Source organism: Thamnophis elegans, chromosome 16, assembly GCF_009769535.1.
Source record: "Thamnophis elegans isolate rThaEle1 chromosome 16, rThaEle1.pri, whole genome shotgun sequence".
Taxonomy (NCBI): Eukaryota; Metazoa; Chordata; class Lepidosauria; order Squamata; family Colubridae; genus Thamnophis; species Thamnophis elegans.
The window spans coordinates 7,187,584-7,205,288 of NC_045556.1; the positions used below are offsets into that span (position 1 = coordinate 7,187,584).

The 17,705-nt window shown below is 46.5% G+C and overlaps 1 protein-coding gene and 1 long non-coding RNA gene across 2 annotated transcripts in view; one reads left to right on the forward strand and one right to left on the reverse strand.

The window, feature by feature from the left end:
* The first annotated feature begins 8,560 nt into the window (after positions 1-8,560).
* LOC116519154 (sorting nexin-1-like) overlaps positions 8,561-17,705 on the forward strand; it is a 31,002-nt gene continuing 21,857 nt past the window's right edge. The window contains exons 1-3 of the mRNA XM_032232875.1: positions 8,561-8,750; positions 14,879-14,981; positions 15,753-15,889. Of these exons, the coding sequence (XP_032088766.1) occupies positions 8,616-8,750; positions 14,879-14,981; positions 15,753-15,889 (375 nt within the window). The 5' untranslated portion in view covers positions 8,561-8,615. The remainder of the gene's footprint in view (positions 8,751-14,878; positions 14,982-15,752; positions 15,890-17,705) is intronic.
* LOC116519155 lies at positions 12,529-14,611 on the reverse strand. The gene is made up of 2 exons (XR_004256630.1): positions 14,463-14,611; positions 12,529-13,223 (listed from the first exon to the last, which is right to left on the reverse strand). It is a non-coding gene; the product is annotated as an uncharacterized LOC116519155 (long non-coding RNA).

The window sequence follows — 17,705 nt, forward strand, 5'->3', positions numbered from 1 at the left end:
AAGCATTTCCACCCCCATAACACACCTGTATGTATCCGTGACCCGTCAAAACCGTGGAGGACAAAATCGCGCTCGACGAAAGCGCACATGTGACGTCATCACAGCGCGATGAAAAAAATTAAAAATTTAAATAAAATTAAAGCAAGCCGATTCACATAAAGGTAAGGGTTAGGGTTAGGGTTAGGTTAAGGGTTAGGTTTAGAGCATTAGGGTTACGTTTAGCGTTAGGTTAAGGGTTAGCGTTAGGTTTAGCGTTACGTTAACGGTTAGGTTTAGGGTTAGATTTAGGGTTAGGTTAAGGGTTAGGTTTAGGGTTAGGTTTGGGGGGGTTAGGGTAAGGTTTTCACTTTATTTTTACATTTTTCGATCACAGCGCGATGTTTTCGTCGCGCTGTGATGACGTCAAATGCGCACTTTCGTTGAGCGCGATTTTGTCCTCCGCGATTTTGTAGTGGAACCTATGTATCATTAGATATTATCCACTAACATTTCTTTGTTATTATTGTAGTCGACTAAAAGTTATTTACTGTTATCTCACCTCTTCTCTCCACAGGCCCACCCAATATTATACCTTTATAGCCATCTTTAAACAATGATTCATTAATAAGATTTATAGGTCTTTTCCCTCAATCCCAAATTAATTAATTACGTGCTAAGAAAATACACATTAAACATCTAAGACAATCTAACAGATGTTAACATTTCTACTTCTCAATCACCAAAAGTATACATTAGCATTTCTATGGCCTGGTTATTTATCCTAAGGGTGCAAATGTTGATTGACCAGCAATTGGTCAACTGCCAACCTAAAAAAAAAAAAAAAATTCCCCAAGATTTCCTTGCTTGATTCTTAAGTGACTCATGCAACCGTAGATTTCTAAGAACCACACAGAAGCGGTTTCCCCTGTGAAACTCTCGGGCGATATTTCTAGGCAAGGATAATTATGAAATAACTGCTGTAACTCGAGAGCTGAACTGGATAACCCTTATTTTTTTTTGCAAATAACGCACCGAGCGAATGGCTAATGTAGACTCCACCGTTGCGGTGGGACAGATAGTGGGGCGCAGTAGCTCAGTGGCTATGTCTGTAGCAAGAAAGGTGGGCAGTTCGGCGTTCGAATCCCTAGCGCCGTGTAATGGAGCGAGCTCCCGTGACTTGTCTCCAGCTTCTGGCAACCTAGCAGTTCGAAAGCATGTAAAAAAATGCAAGTAGAAAAATAGGAACCGCCTTTGGTGGGGAGGTAACAGCGTTCCGTGCGCCTTCGGCATTTAATCATGCCAGCCACATGACCACGGAGGCGTCTTCGGACAGCGCTGGCTCTTCGGCTTTGAAACGGAGATGAGCACTGCCCCCTAGAGTCAGGAACGACTAGCACGTATGTGCAAGGGGAATCTTTACAGTTGCAGAAATGCTGGTGTGGAATCTCAGGATTGCCTCTTTTTTACAGGAGATGCCTTCACGCGCAGCTACAAAGCCTGAAACTTTTGCTGGTTCTGCCCCTGCGGATTTGGACCAGCGACTCAAGCAGTCAGATGCGAATTAGCGATGTATAGAATGTATTCCAGAATTGGATCCTTAATTTAACTACACTGATTTTGTTTTTTGGTTTGTTTGGGGTGAGGTTTGTTTTTTTGGGGTTCTGTTTTTGTTTAATACTCTGTGCCAATTGTAAATATCTAGTGCTGGCACTAGAGAGCACGCTACCGCAACATGCTCAGCCTTGCCCCAAGCGGCACCTGGCCTCTGCAAGCGAGCATTTGGGACTTCTGTCGGGGAGAAAGCTTTGTTTTTTATTGTCTTCTGCATGTACAGCACTTAAAATGTATTAAAAGCAATTCAAAACCTGCCTGGCATCTTGACACGGGAGGGAAAGGGAGGTTACGGCTGGATAACAAGGCTTGATCTTATCCAAAGGTAGTTTGAACATTCCTGTTGTCTCCAGATACTGTCGGGGCGTGAAAGAGCATTTCCCCCTGTGACGGTCCAGTTAAACTGTTTTATTGCTACTCGTGCCTATTCGCAGGAATCTTCTCAAATTCATGGACAGCATCTGGTTAAAGATAGATAAAGCTCAACAGCAGTCAAGTCGCTTGTTGCAACTTAGGGGTTCTAGCAGTGGTGAAATTCAAAAAAAATTTTTTTACTACCAGTTCTGTGGGCATGGTGTGGCATGGCGGGCGTGGCAGGGGAAGGATACTGCAAAATCTCCATTTCCAGCCCACTCTGCGGCCAGCCAGAGGTGGTATTTGCCGGTTCTCTGAACTACTCAAAATTTCCGCTACCGGTTCTCCAGAACCTGCTGGATTTCACCCCTGGATTCTAGGCTGATCCCTCTTTTCACTCCACGCCCAGGTTGTGCCATTTCTTCTCCTACAGATACAACCAGTAGCAGACATTGTCTTCTCCCCAGGAGAATCTACAAGGTGTATGACCAAAAAAAGACACAAATTGGTGTGTCCATGATGGTACAATTGAACCCTCTGCATTTTCTAGGCGTGAATGCCCATAAAAACTACAAATTCAATCCCACCATCTAGCTGCCATATTGACTTGTTTAATCATATCCCACAGTTCCTTCTGCTGCTTCCCATTAGCTGAGGCCACCCAATATTTGAGAGACCGAGAAAAGCTTCCTTCTGGCTCTTAAGATCCAAGAAGCAATTGCACTCCAGAATATTTTGGCCTGATGGCCTTCAGATATTTCAAAGGTCCTTGCAAATTATTTTAAGTTAACGCCTGGTCATGGGTGTTAGTTGTTAACAGCAAAACCCTAAGTCAATATGTAAGAGGTCAGATACCCTGCAGTTGTGCGCGCAGTCCTTCCAGCTAAATTATACAGAACAGACTATATCAGAGCAGTAAATTCAAAAAGGTTCGAACTGTTGGGAGGGTGGAAAGAACATGTAAAGAACGGTTGCAGTAACTGGGTATGTCTAGTTTAATGAAAAGAAGGACTAAGGGAGACATGATAGCAATCTTCCAATCTCTCAGGGGCTGCCACAAAGAAGAGGAAGTCAAGCTATTCTCCAAAGCACCTGAGGGCAGGACAAGAAGCAATGGGTGGAAATTAATCAAGGAGCGAAGCAACTTAGAACTAAGGAGAAATTTTCTGACAGAACAATTAATCAGTGGAACAGCTTGCCACCAGAAGTTGCGAATGCTCCAACACTGGAAGTTTTTAAGAAGACGTTGGATAACCAGACTTCTATCATGTCTCCCCTACTCCTTCTTTTCATTAAACTAGACCTACCCAGTTCCTGCAATCGTTCCTCATATTTCTTAGCTTCCAGTCCCCTAATCCTCTTTGTTGCTCTTCTCTGCACTTTTTCTAGAGTCTCCACATCTTTTCTACATCGTGGCGACCAAAACTGGATGCAGAATTCCAAGTGTGGCCTTCCCAAGGCCTTATAAAGTGGTATTAACACTTCACGTGATATTGATTCTCTCCCATAACTTCTGGAGGCAAGTTGTTCCACTGGTCAATTGTATCAACTGTCAGAAAATTCCTCCTTAGTTCTAGGCTGCTTCTCTCCTTGATTAGTTTCCACCCATTGCTTCTTGTCCTGCCCTCAAGTGCTTTGGAGAATAGCTTGACTCCCTCTTCTTTGTGGCATCCCCTGAGATATTGGAAGACTTCCATCATGTCTCCCCTGGTCCTTCTTTTCATTAAACTAGACCTACCCAGTTCCTGCAACCATTCTTCATATATTTTAGTCTCCAGTCCCCTAATCATCTTTGTTGCTCTTCTCTGCACTCTTTCTAGAGTCTCCACATCTTTTCTACATCATGGCAACCAAAACTGAATGCAGTATTCCAAGTGTAGGCTTACCAAGGCCTTGTAAAGTGGTATTGCCTAATATAGAAATTGCATAATCATTCCTATAGCTCTTTAGCCTCATTCATTGGAAGAGTTAGTTGCATTCTAATTTGGCGTTTTTTCTTTCTTTCTGCTTTGCCCGATGCTGCAATTGCCCAGCTGAATCACTGCAGAGGCCTCTATAATCTTATCAGCCGAAAAAGTGGAGCCAATTTAGATCGACAACCCCACCCTTCAGTTTCCTGTTGCAGTTGTTTGTACTGAATACAGAAAGCACCACTTCTCATTTTGCTGTCTCTCCTGCATGTTGGGGTGCTTTCAACTTCACTGTCTTAATTTTTGTCTTTGAATAATAATCTGTCAAACCACCGCGTGTAGAACATGGACTTTGTTCCTAAGCTGGAAGGACAGAGGTCGGCTTAGATTGCACAAGTCTATTGTAAATGTTCACCGCGTAGAAACGCAGCTGTGCACAAGACTATTTTAAGAAGTCCACAGGTCTTGCCTGAATCTGGCTTTTATTATTGCTACCCAGAAGACGGCTGAGATGGCAAACCTCCTTGCTAGTAAAGATGAGAGAATTTATACCTGTTGGGCTTCTGCTCACTTTTAAGGCTATTTTCTTACTCAAAATTGCCTGGCCTAGAATATACCTCTTTTTTTCCCCAAACAAAGTTTTTTTTTTAATTACAAATTTTAAATTCTTTTGTAACCAAAGCGTTGCCCAGGTTTCCCCCTTGAACATTCTCTCGTATACATAATTCATCTTAACATCATATTTCCATTTCCAATTTTAGCCGTATTCTTTTCTTCCCTTATTTTCTATCTTATACTTTTATACTTTTTTTCTTAACATGTAAACCATATCATTATTTGCCTAGCCCTTCAGAAATGAACCAAATTTATCATTTCGTTTTTCCATCTGTTATTCTATTTTCTAGAGGTAGCATATATCCTCAAATTCAATTTTTATATAATAAGCAATTTACTTAATTAGTTATCCACATTTAATAATGTTAGTAGAATTCCCTCACATCTTAATTAGCTACATATCAGCGGTGGGTTCCGGATCCCGCTCTAACCGGTATGGTTGGAACAGGCCCAGCGGCGCCACATGGATGCTTGCAGTACGCGCATGCATCTTAGCGCCTCTGTGACGCTCCAGCTGCTCAGTGGAGCATTGCGCAGGCACTGTATGCACCATGCACAGAAGCACTGAAGACTTAAAAGAGCGGTAAGGAGCTCGGGCGAGCGGATAGGCCCTCTGGAGCACCATACCGGAACGGTATCCGGTGCTCCGTGCAGGCTACGGTACGCCCGTACCGGGGCGTACCGCCTGCAACTCACCACTGCTACATATCATTAACAGTATTAATATAATTATTTTTATTATACAAATATATCCCTTCTTTCCCTTCCTCTTTTTCTAATCATTTTCTCTTAGTTCAGTGGTAGTCAACCTGGTCCCTACCGCCCACTAGTAGGCGTTCCAGCTTTCATGGTGGGCGGAAGGGGTTTTGTCCGATACTGAAGCACTTTCCTTTTTTTAATTTAATTGAGTTCCCTACTTTATAAATCACCATTACTGTGGAACCGGTGGGCGGTTAGGAAATTTTACTACTAACAGAGATACAAAAGTGGGCGGTAGGTATAAAAAGGTTTGACTACCCCTATCTTAGTTCAACTCTTACTCGCTTTAATGGTCCACTTTTCATTGGCTTTTTAAGTGCAATGGAGCGCAACACAAAACTGTGTCAAAAGCAGAAGTGTACAACGCAGGAATAGCCAAGCCGATGCTCTCTGTAGATCATTAAACAGGTGCCCGTGAAGGAAATGAAACATTTAAGTGAAAACCAAGAGGAAACTCTGGGCACATATTTTCCACCACTTGTCATACAGCTTCAAGATGCAGGCATGGTTAAAAGAAGGATGCAAGCTAACAAGCTAGACGTTTTCTTAATATGCGTACAGCGGGGAACTCCCTGCACAACTCTCCCAAGAAATTATGTTATCTGACAGAGATGCAGGGGGACTGCTCACAATTGAGGATGAAACACAATAGCAATAGCAATAGCAGTTATATACCGCTTCATAGGGCTTTCAGCCCTCTCTAAGCGGTTTACAGAGTCGGCATATCGCCCCCACAGTCTGGGTCCTCATTTCACCCACCTCAGAAGGATGGAAGGCTGAGTCAACCTTGAGCCACTGAGACCTGAACTCCTAACTGTCAGCAATAGCAATAGCAGTTAGACTTATATACCGCTTCATAGGGCTTTCAGCCCTCTCTAAGCGGCTTACAGAGTCAGCATATCGCCCCCACAGTCTGGGTCCTCATTTCACCCACCTCGGAAGGATGGAAGGCTGAGTCAACCTTGAGCTGGTGAGATTTGAACCACCAAACTGCAGATAACAGTCAGCTGAAGTGGCTGCAGTACAGCACTCTAACCACTGCGCCACCTCGGCTCTTAGCCCGGATAGTCTGGATTTAAATGGAGAAAGGCAGGATATTGTTTTCTGTACAGGTTACAGTGGAGGAAGTGGTGTGCCCAGGGAAAGGACCAACTACAGGACCAAAGAGAAGATGAGTGAAGCAGATGGAAGATGATAAGAAAAATCTTAAAATTCCATGGATAGAAAGCAAAACGAATCGAGGAGAGAAGCAATCTAGAACCAAAGAGAAATTTCCTAACAGGGAGGGCAATTAACTAGTGGGAACAGCTTGCCTTCAGAAGTAGTAGGTGCTCCAACACTGGAGGTCTTTAAGAAGAGCCTGGACATTCACTTGTCTGAAATGGTAAAAGGTTCCCCTGCTTGAGCAAAGGGTTGGACTAGAAGACCTCCAAGGCCCCATCCCATTCTGTTATGCTGTGTTCAACCGGAAAAAAACATAGAAGAGGAGGAGGATCAGGAGGAAAGGAAGAAGGAATTCTAAGATAATCCTTATAATTATCAAGTTAAAACAAAATACTGGTTGTACTATTAAAGACTTGAGTAGGGTGCTCTTATAGAAAAGCAAGTTGTAAATATGACTGGCATCTACAAAATTTAAGATTTAAAGCTACTCCAACCCATGCCAAATTACTTCAAGGTGATCCCCAACTTTTCAAAAGTAGGGCATCGCTCCTTATATTCCTCGGAATAATGAAGGTGCAAGCTTTTCACGTCAGTCTGTGTGGTTTCTCTCATTTCCTGCTTCTCAAAAGCCAGGTACAATCACCACTGGATGGATTTCTAGTTTGCTTCTGCTTCTGCTTGGTGCATCTTCAAACCACAGAATTGTCTTTGGATGAGTTCCAGTTACTTTTTTTTTCTTCTTCTATAGAAATATCTCTTTTCTTGAGAAGATGTAATGTTCCACGAATACTTGTGTCACACACACACAAGAGGAACATGTAGGGGTGGGTTCCTGCCAGTTCTAACCTCTTCTATAGAAGAGGTCCCACAAATCTCCAGTGCCATTTAGAACCGGTTCCAGCTCCCTCCCCCCGCCCGTCCGCACATCATCAAGATGAAGAGCGACAGGAGGAATTCTGGGAGTTGAAGTCCACAAGTCTTAAAGCTATCAGGTTTGAACACCCCTGGGGATTTTTTTCTAAAGGGTTAGGGGTGCAAGGGTCTTGTAACTTGACAGCTTTAAGACTTGCAGGCTTCAATGCCAGAGTTCCTGAGCCAACATGACTGGAGGAGGAATTCTGGGAGTTGAAGTCCACAAGTCTTAAAGCTGTCAAGTTTGAACACCCCTGGGGTTTTTTTTCTAAAGGGTTAGGGGTGCAAGGGTCTTGTAACTTGACAGTTTTAAGACTTGCGTGCTTCAAATGCCAGAGTTTCTGAGCCAACGTTTTGGTTGCTAAGTAAGAGCGTTGTTAAGTGAGTTTCACCACATTTTACAAGTTGGCCACTCCCACCCAGTCACATGACTGCCAAGCCACTCCCACTCGGTCACATGGCCAGCAAGCCACTCCCACAAAGCAGGCCACACCTACAGAAGAGGTTCTAAAAAAAATTGAAACCCACCACTGGGAACATGTCTCCATTCAGTCTTCTTCACAGTGGGGATGAATGGAAGATCTCGTTTTATATGGACCATTCTATACACTTTGTTTTATTTATTATATATGCATTTCTATGTTGCATGCATTTACATTATGAGCCATTGTAGTTTATATACACAGAATATACATTTTTCTACATGGTAGTCCTCATTGGTTCCATTTAGTGACCGTTCAAAGTTACAAGGGCACTGATTTAGGATTGTTTTTCACATGAGCTCCCTAATCACGTGATCAAAATTCAGTTGCTTGGCAACCGCTTCATACTTACGACCGTGGAAGCGTCCGGGGTGGTGGTGGTGGTCACATGATCCCCTTTTGCGACCTCCCGACAAGCAAAGTCAAGGGGGAAACCCGATTCACTTAACAACCGGGTTGGTAATGTTAAGAACTGCAGTGTTACGCTTAACAACTGTGGCAAGAAAGGACGTAAAACGGGGTGAAACTCACTTAACCAAAGGTCTCACTTGACAGGAGAAGAGTTGGGGGGGTGCACTCCGTCGTGGTCGTAAGTCGAGGACTGCCCGCCTCTGTCACCACAGGGCTCTTTCAAGGCGGCGCCAACAGCTGCGGGGAGGCCACGCCCTTGGCTCCTCCCCGAGGCGCCGGTGCCAAGCCCGGATTGGCTCGCCCCGTTGGCTTGCCCCCGCCTCCCCTCCTCGCCCCGCCCCCTTGGCCATAAATCACCTGTTGCGGCTTCCGGCCGAGCTGCGAGAGGGGAGCCGGAAGTGGCTGCCTCGGCGGCGAGATGGCGTCCGCAGGCTCCCCGGTGGACCGGCTGCCCCCGCCCTTCCCGGTGGAGGCGGAGGCGGCCGAGGCGAGTCCCGGAGATCCCCAGCCGGACAGCGACTCGGACGGGGAGGACATCTTCACCGGCAACGCCGTGAGTGCCCGGGAAGGGAGTGGGGTGGGGTTGCCCAGGCGTTTTTGCGTGGAGAGGGGGGGGTCGTGGTGAGCCGTGCAAAAGATGGGAGCCCCCCCCCCCCAAACACACACACACACCCGGCTCCCTCCTGCAGCCTGGGAAAGTTTCCCCTGGGTTGCTCTCCCAGGATGTGTGTGTGTGTGTGTGTGTGTGAAGACTACAGCTCCCATCATCCCCAGCCGGGCCTTTGCAGCCCCGGCCTCCCCTGCAGATAATGAGGTTGATCTCGAACCCTCCCCCTCCCTCCAAGTGCAACCAAACTATGGCAAGCTTGGAGCAAAGTCGCTTCTCCCCCCACTCCCACCCGCAGAGGGACCCCCTTCCCCACCCGAGGTTTGCACCCCAGAGGAGTTTTGGGGGGGGTTATTTTGGGGGTGGGGGGCAGCCGCTTCCCTTCCTCGGTTCCTTGGGAAGGAGGGGGGGGTGTTGGCCTGGATGGAAAGAGGGGAAGGGGTGCCTTTTGCAACCAGGCGCCCTTCAGGGGCGGTGGTGGTGGAAGGACTTGGCCCAGGATGATGGGAGTGGGAGTCCGGCCTCTCCCCGGCTCTCTGTGTCTGTCCCTGGGGGTGCAACCCGTGCAAAAGATGGGAGCCCCCCCCCCCCAAACACACACACACACACACACACACCCGGCTCCCTCCTGCAGCTTGGGAAAGTTTCCCCTGGGTTGCTCTCCCAGGATCTCTGTGTGTGTGTGTGTGTGTGTGTGTCTGTGTGCTTGGGAAGACTACAGCTCCCATCATCCCCAGCCGGGCCCTTGCAGCCCCGGCCTCCCCTGCAGATAATGAGGTTGATCTCGAACCCTCCCCCTCCCTCCAAGTGCAACCAAACTATGGCAAGCTTGAAGCAAAGTCGCTTCCCCCCCCCACTCCCTCCCACCCACCCGCAGAGGGACCCCCTTCCCCACCCGAGATTTGCACCCCGGGAAGCCCCAGAGGAGTTTTTTTTGGGGGGGGTTGTTTTGGGGGTGGGAAGAGCCGCTTCCCTTCTTCGATTTTGGGTGGGGGGAACCGCTTCCCTTCCTCGATTTGGGGAGGGGGTTGTTTTGGGGTGGGTGGGGAGCCGCTTCCCTTCCTCGGTTCCTTGGGAAGGAGTGGGGGGTGTTGGCCTGGATGGAAAGAGGGGAAGGGGTGCCTTTTGCAACCAGGCGCCCTTCAGGGGCGGTGGTGGTGGAAGGACTTGGCCCAGGATGATGGGAGTGGGAGTCCGGCCTCTCCCCGGCTCTCTGTGTCTGTCCCTGGGGGTGCAATCTGGGCATCCCCCCGCCCGTTACTGCTTAAGGAGCACCGCTTTGTTGTTCTGCCCCAGGAAACCTCTTTGTAAAGCTCCATCATGGGCTTGTTTTGCAAAATGAAAAAGTTGCAAAAGTGGTTTGTTTGTAGGGAGAAGAAATCCTGGTTGTTGGAGTTTAGGGTTGAAAACCCTGCTTGTTTTGCAACAAGAAGCGTTGTCCCCATCCTCTCTCTGGCTCTGCACCCCGTCCATTGCCTTGTGTTGATTTGCTTCCTCTTGCAAAGGGACTTTTAATCTTAACCATTCAGTGGGAACCAACCTGGGTGGTCCTTACTAGCTTTCAAATCCCTTTGTAGAGCTGTCCGTTATTATCTTGCTTGGCTGAGCTTCCAGCGAATTCCATTCACACAAAGACTTAAATCCTGGAAAGGGAAAGTCGTCTTGTCGGGATTTCCAAATCTAGCCTAACGGGCCTGGGATTCCTTAGTGGTCTCCCATCCCTGTAAGCAACCGGATCGGATTCTGCTTAAAACTTTTTAAATCAGGCGAGGCCAACAATTTTGGTTTTCTTCTAAAGTCGTGCAAATATTTAGCCATTTATTTGTTAGAGTCCTATCTCGCCTTTTGGTCAGGGGTTCAAGGTGGCATCCACAACGTTCCTGCCTCCCATTTTATCCTCGCAGCGGTAACCCTAAAAGATAGGCTGGGCTGAGAGAAGGCCAGAGTCATAAATGGGATTTGGGAGGGGGGGGTGATAACATTTATCCTGGGTCCCCCCCAATCCTAGTCCAGTATTTAAAATCTATGCCACAAATACACAGCATGTATTTAAAATTGATAAACTCCTGGGTAGCTTACCATTTTTTAAAAAAATAAGGTAATGTCTTGGAATTTTGTTGTGCTTGTCTTTTAAGTTCTGTTGGTTTTCTTTTTAGCTGCATTTGTATCATAGATGTATAAACGGCTTATGGAATACACGCTAATTGGTATCTTAACCTCTTTTAGTAATCTTTTAGTAATTCTGAAGATTTCCCAGCGGTAACGATGCTAATTTTATAATCTTGTGGATTATAAAGTTCCTAGCCAATAGCCTGGCATTGCCCGGGTATTTATAAAGGGAAAATGTCCAGACCAAATATACTTTCTAATGTTGGATTTTCCCCCTTGCAAGAGGGAGCCCCCTTGTGGAGTACTGTGGAGCCGTTACCATGGCAACTGCACTGTGCAAATCCATTTTACGGCAGTACAGTAGAATCCATTGAAAGGCACAACAGGCTGCATCTTAACAGAACACCCCCCCCCCCAGGGGTGTTAGGAGTGTCTTACCCCCCCCACACACACACACACAGAGTATTTTTCTCCAGAGGGTAAGTCACCTGTGTACCAAGTTTGATTGAAATTGCTTGAGGCGCTCCAGAGTTATGCTGGAACACACACACACACACACACACACACACACACACACACACACAGCCTTTTATATATAAAATAAAAATATAAGAATAGATGATAGATAGATAGATAGATAGATGATAGATAGATAGATAGATAGATAGATAGATAGATAGATAGATAGATGATAGATAGATAGATAGATAGAAAGATTGAAAGATAGATAGATTGAAAGATAGATAGATTGAAAGATAGATAGATTGAAAGATAGATTGAAAGATAGATTGAAAGATAGACAGACAGACAGATAGATAGATTGAAAGATAGATAGACAGACAAACAGACACAGACAGACAGATAGATAGATGATAGATAAAGATAATAGCATGTGCCGTTAAACTGTCAGCACTAATAAAAATTACCCTTATGGCTGGAAAACTTATCTGAATGGAAGTGAAGTTTCTGTGGTCCTGTCCCTTTTGACAGCAATCCTGGGGTGTGATAAATTCATGCAAAGGTCCTTTAAATGCAGTTTTGATACAACAGTTATGTCTCAACCTCTGCTTCAAAACAACAACAAAAATCTTTAAGTGAATTTCAAGGCAAGGAGAATATATAGAGACTGGGCCTTCTTGCGCTACAAAAATCCAGAAAGAGTTAACTGATTGTCAAAGGAGAAAAAAAAAGTCAGGGGTTTTGAGGCCGGGCCCCACCCTTGTTCCAAGGGAAAATGCTGAATGTAGGCAAATTTATGCAATAAGTGCACACACACACACACACACACACACACACACACACACAAAAGGAATACAGATGGAGCGAAACGTCTTGCGGAAAAGAAACCAAAATTTGGCATTTAGTTTCTGAGGGTGGGGTAGGGAAGAGTTAGGCCCATGTGCAACGCAAGCAGCTTGCAGTTGCACAACTTTTCAGCAGGAAAAGCCTAAAATGTGGGAAGCACCTCCCATCGTGGGTCAGCATGCTTTGGACTCTTTTGTGAAAATGCTAACGGCGCTGGTGGGGGTCTAACAGAAAACAAACCCTTGGAAGTAAAAGAATTCACCCTTTTGAAACCGTATTGTGGAATGCAGAGTTCCTGGAAAAGCGGTCGTAAAACTAGAACAGAAAGAACACATCTTTATTTGGTGGCAGAGCAGCATGATAAAACGCAAAAGTCAGAAATCGACCAGCACAATGAAACTTCTGTTTTTGCCAAAGGTTAGGGCTAGGAAAGAATGAGGAGGCCGCCGGCACTTTCCCTGACTGACAAATTGTATTCAAAAACTTTCCTGAACCGTTGCAGCTCTCGGTTTAAACCCTCTGCAAATCTGGGGAAGTGAACTGCGGCTCTGGAAAAAGCTTTAAATGAAAAAAAAAGAAAATACTCTCAGACTTAACTCTGCTTTCCTCCTGCGGTGTCGCAGAACGAGGGTTTGCATAATAGCTCAACACTCCTGGCCCACCTTACATTGTGAGAAATGCCGAAAAGCTTTTCGTGTTTGCAGAAAGGTCATTCCAAAGGATAAGAAAAGCTGTCTGGATTCTCACGGGTTCAGACAAACAGGCAAGTTACTTTGACCTGCAACTTCAAGGGCTTCTTGTGGCCCACCAGCCGGCAGCAGGTTCGTACAGTGAGGAGGTTGGGGAGGAACATGAATCAGTCCTGGAGCCTGGGGAAGGCTCGGATGAATGCTCTGTGTCGGAGGCAGAGAGGGGGCCAAGGCCATCTGGTAGAGCCTCCGGTGTCTGACATCATCAAGGCAGAAGAACAGTGGGAGCCTGTTCCCAGTGTGCGCATGTGCAGAGCTGCCAGAAGGCAAGAACAATTAAGAAAACATGGTCGACTTGGGAGTAAGGCTTGGAGATGATTGGCCCCTCCCATAAGACATAGAAAGGGGAGTGAATGGGACGTGAGCTTTTGCAAGAAACAATTAGTTCATCTGTTCGGTTCAAGCTTTGAAAAGTTCTGTTTGACTCGGTGCTAAGTTTGGCCTTGCTCTGCATTTGGCCATTAGGTCTCTGGCAGCATTTTAAGGGATATAAAGGTGGCTGTTTATCAACATTCGCCTGAAAGACTGTGGCAATTCAAGCAGACATCTGTCGGAATCTTCACAGACTGTTGGTGAAGCCTTACGGGCTGTGAATACCATCATTCACAGCCATGTAAATAAAAGAGGGTTTGGGGGACCAAGATTGTGATTTATGCTTTCTCGGGGAAGCCTGGGACAAAACAGGGCTAAGAACTTCCTCAGGTGTCACCTGCAGCAGGGGGACTTCCAAAACCCACATTTATTTTAAAACCACTTGTTCGGCGCACACAAAGCCCTGAGTTTTAGCACCCACAGTTGCGTCTCTGGCACCTCTAGGAGCCGTCACCCTGTTCAGAGAGCTATTGTCTTTGGGCAAATGCCCTCTTGCTCAGCGAGGCAGACAGTGTCAAGGTGTCTCCAGATACCAAAGTGGGGAGGAGGAGGAAGAAGAAGAAGCAGGGAGCCTTTATAAACCATGTGCTTGTTTGACAAAGCAGCCTTGGAAAAGACATTGTTAATTTACCGTATTTTTCGGAGTATAAGACGCACCGGAGTATAAGACCCACCCAGGTTTTGAAGAGGCATATTTTTAAAAAAAAGGTAGATAGAGGGATAGAGAGGGAGAGAAAGAGAGAGAGAGAAAAACAGTAGGTAGGGAGGGAGAGAGAGAGAAATACAGTAGGTAGGGAGAGAGAGAAAGAGTAGGAAGGGAGGGAGGTAGATGAAGGAAGAGAGAGAGAAATACAGTAAGTAGTAGGTAGGTAGGTAGAGGGATAGAGAGGGAGAGAAAGAGAGAGAAATACAGTAGGCAGAGAAGGAGAGAGAATAGGTAGGTAGGTAGATGTTTCCAGGTGTATTTATCCATGTGCTGGAGAAGGAAATCACTGACAACCTGTAGCACCTAAAACTCATCAACCACTCTAACAAAACAGCTTTCCAAAAGTGGGGGGAAAGGTTTTGCACTCTGCAAACCCCCTAGAGTCAGGAACAACTAGCACAGATGTGCGAGTCTTACCTTTGCCTTGTCACAGTTGTTAAGTGGAGCATTGCAGTTGTTGAGTTAATAACACAGTTGTACAACGCATCTGGCTTCCCTATCGACTTTGCTGGTCCGAAGGTCGCCAAAGGGGAAATCACATGACCCCGGGACTTTGCAACCGACATAAATACATGCCAGTTGCCAAGCGCCCAAATTTTGATTCACGTGACCATAGGGTTGTAAGTGCAAACAAAAACAGTAATAAGTCACCTTTTTTCCCCCCAGTGCTGTTTTTAGTCTCGTAACGGTCACTAATTGAACACTTGTAAGTCGAGGATGACCTCTGTAGGCCAGGACTGCAAAAACTCTTTAGCTAGGTCTTTCTGCTTGCGTGTTACTAACCAGATTTAATTCTGCAACTTGGACTAAGGGGCACTTCTCTATCCTAATAGAGCAAGCCAGAGTTCCCCAAGAAGGAATCGCCAGTGACGCTGGAGAACAGCTTAAAGACCAATGGCATCCAGGAAGAACAAGACAATCTGGATCTATTTGCAGGTTGGTAGTGGTGGAAAGAGGCGGATAATTTTGTTTTGCCCAACTCGGGATGGCTCTGAGCGGCTAACAGCAATCGGAGACCCTACAATCAAATCAATAAAAAAGGAAAGATAAAAGATGTCAAAGAGCCATCAAGTAAGGGTGACGGTGGCCCAGATCAAGTAGCTTTGTGATATATCTTCTTGGATTTGATTTGATTTGATTGTCAGTTTCTTGACAATCAGCTTTCTTGCGGCTCTCAGGCCTGCCACACTGTCTATTATTCGACTATGCCTTTTTCTATTGTGGGGAAACGAGAGGTGGGATTGTACGGAGTTTAGATGCTATGTAGCCATAACAACATTCTTTCTAGAAAGCCAAGGTCATCCTTTCTCTCTGCACCTGACGGGAACTGGATGGGTGGAAGCTGCCGGCGTGGCAGTGGGAGATTGGACCATGTGATGGGCTCGTGGGTGTGGTGGGCAAGATCTTGAACTTTCAACTGGGTGGGGAAAACCGGGGAAGCTTCCAGATTCGGGTTTCCCCAGATGTGCCAACGTGGCTCTCTTCATAAATTGGGACTTTGAGCAATACTTTGCCTTGGACTCTGATTTTACTTTTGGATGCTGTTTGGAATCCTGACAAAATGATTCAACTTAGTGATGTGATTCTGCCAGGAATATCTTTCCTGTTCCTAGAAGTCAAGAAGTGACTCAACTCTGGGATGAAATTCTACAGAGAGGGAATTTCATCAATGGCTTTTTTTGTTTAAATCAATTTGTCCTTTTACAGATGCCACTGTCGAATTGTCCCTGGATAATACCCAAAACAATCCAAAGAAGGAGACAACGCCAGTGCTCAGCCCTGTCCCCTCTCTGGAAAAACCAACTCCTTCCTCTTCTAAACCGCAGTCCAAAACCGAAGAGGAGGTAGGCACTTGTGTGTTTGGCTAATTATCTACTCGGTGTAGCTACTTGTATGTTCAGCTGTGTCTTGTGTAATAGGGAAGGAGCCCTCCCTCCGTCTCCTTTCATTCCCAGCGCGTGGCACAACAATGAGGTGCCGGCAGGGTCCTTCTCCATACCAGCCCTGTCCTCCGGGAAGTCCCAGTCCAGCAATAAAAGTCTCTTCTCTCCCTAAAATAATAAAGCTAGATTTATTGGTTGTCACTAGAGGTGGTATTCACTTACCTTCCCTAAAGGTAAAGGTTCCCTTTGCACATATGTGCTAGTCATTCCTGACTCTAGGGGGAGGTGCTCATCTCCGTTTCAAAGCCGAAGAGCCAGCGCTGCCCGAAGACGCCTCCGTGGTCATGTGGCCGATATGACTAAACGCTAAAAGGCACACTGAACACTGTTACCTTCCCACCAAAGGTGGTTCCTATTTTTCTACTTGCACTTTTTACGTGCTTTCGAACTGCTCGGTTGGCAGAAGCTGGCGCTAGAGATTCAAACCGCCGAACTGCCCCACCTTTCTGATCGACATGCTCAGCGTCTTAACCGCTGAGCCCCCCTTCCCTACCGGTTCGCAAATGTGAGCACACACACCTCCTGGGCACATGCACTCAGAACCTCCGTGCATGAGTTTTGGCTTCAAAACGTGCCTAAACGGGACGGCATAGGGCCTACCTGCAGGAGCCGAGGTGGCGCAGTGGTTAAATGCAGCACTGCAGGCTACTTCAGCTGACTGCAGTTCAGCAGTTCGGCTGTTCAAATCTCACCGGCTCAGGGTTGACTCAGCCTTCCATCCTTCCGAGGTGGGTGAAATGAGGACCCAGACTGTGGGGGCGATATGCTGACTCTGTAAACCGCTTAGAGAGGGCTGAAAAGCCCTATGAAGCGGTATATAAGTCTAACTGCTATTGCTAGTTTCCACTACCAGTTCGGACGAAGCAGTCCAAACCGGCCGAATACCACCTCTGGTTATCTCCCTTCCTTTTATTCCTAGAGGAAGGGGCCGATGCTCTCTCAATGGGAAGAAAGGCAGGTTGAGGACATTGGCTGTTCCACAGTGTTCAGGGCTTCATATCTTTCCCACCTTCTAGCACGACTGTTAAAAGAAACCCTGAACTTTTGGCCGTAGAGCAGACTCTTGTCCCCCGTCCGTCTGTCCCCCCCATTCCAATTATTGACTTTTGCCCCTGGAGCTTGCTATATAAGCTCCGGTCCGAGCAAAGGTGAAATATTATTTATTTATGCTTTGCAGCTCTGTTTATCTTCTAGCTTTCAGGATATAATTGCTAGGAAAACCAGTGTGTGAATGTAACACACTCACACAAAAGCACTACAAATGCTTTTTTTTTTAAAGAGCCAGCAGCTAAGATGATTGATTGATTGATTGATTGATTACATTTATATGCCGCCCTCCCCCCCCCCCCCCGAAGGGGACTCAGGGCGGCTCACAATTCAATCAGGGAAGGAGGTACAGACGGGGATAAAAAAGACAAGACATAACAATACAAAATTTAAAAAACGCACAACAACCATACCATTCGAGAAGGGGGGCAAAAGCTCTTTAGCCCCAGGCCTGTCGGAACAGCCAGGTTTTAAGGGCTTTGCGGAAGGCCTGGAGGATGGTGAGGGTTCGAATCTCCACAGGGAGCTCGTTCCAGAGGGTCGGAGCAGCCACAGAGAAGGCTCTCCTCCGGGTAGTCGCCAGTCGACACTGGCCGGCGGGTGGAATTCGGAGGAGGCCTAATCTGTGGGATCTGATCGGTCTATTGGAGGTGATTGACAGCAGGCGGTC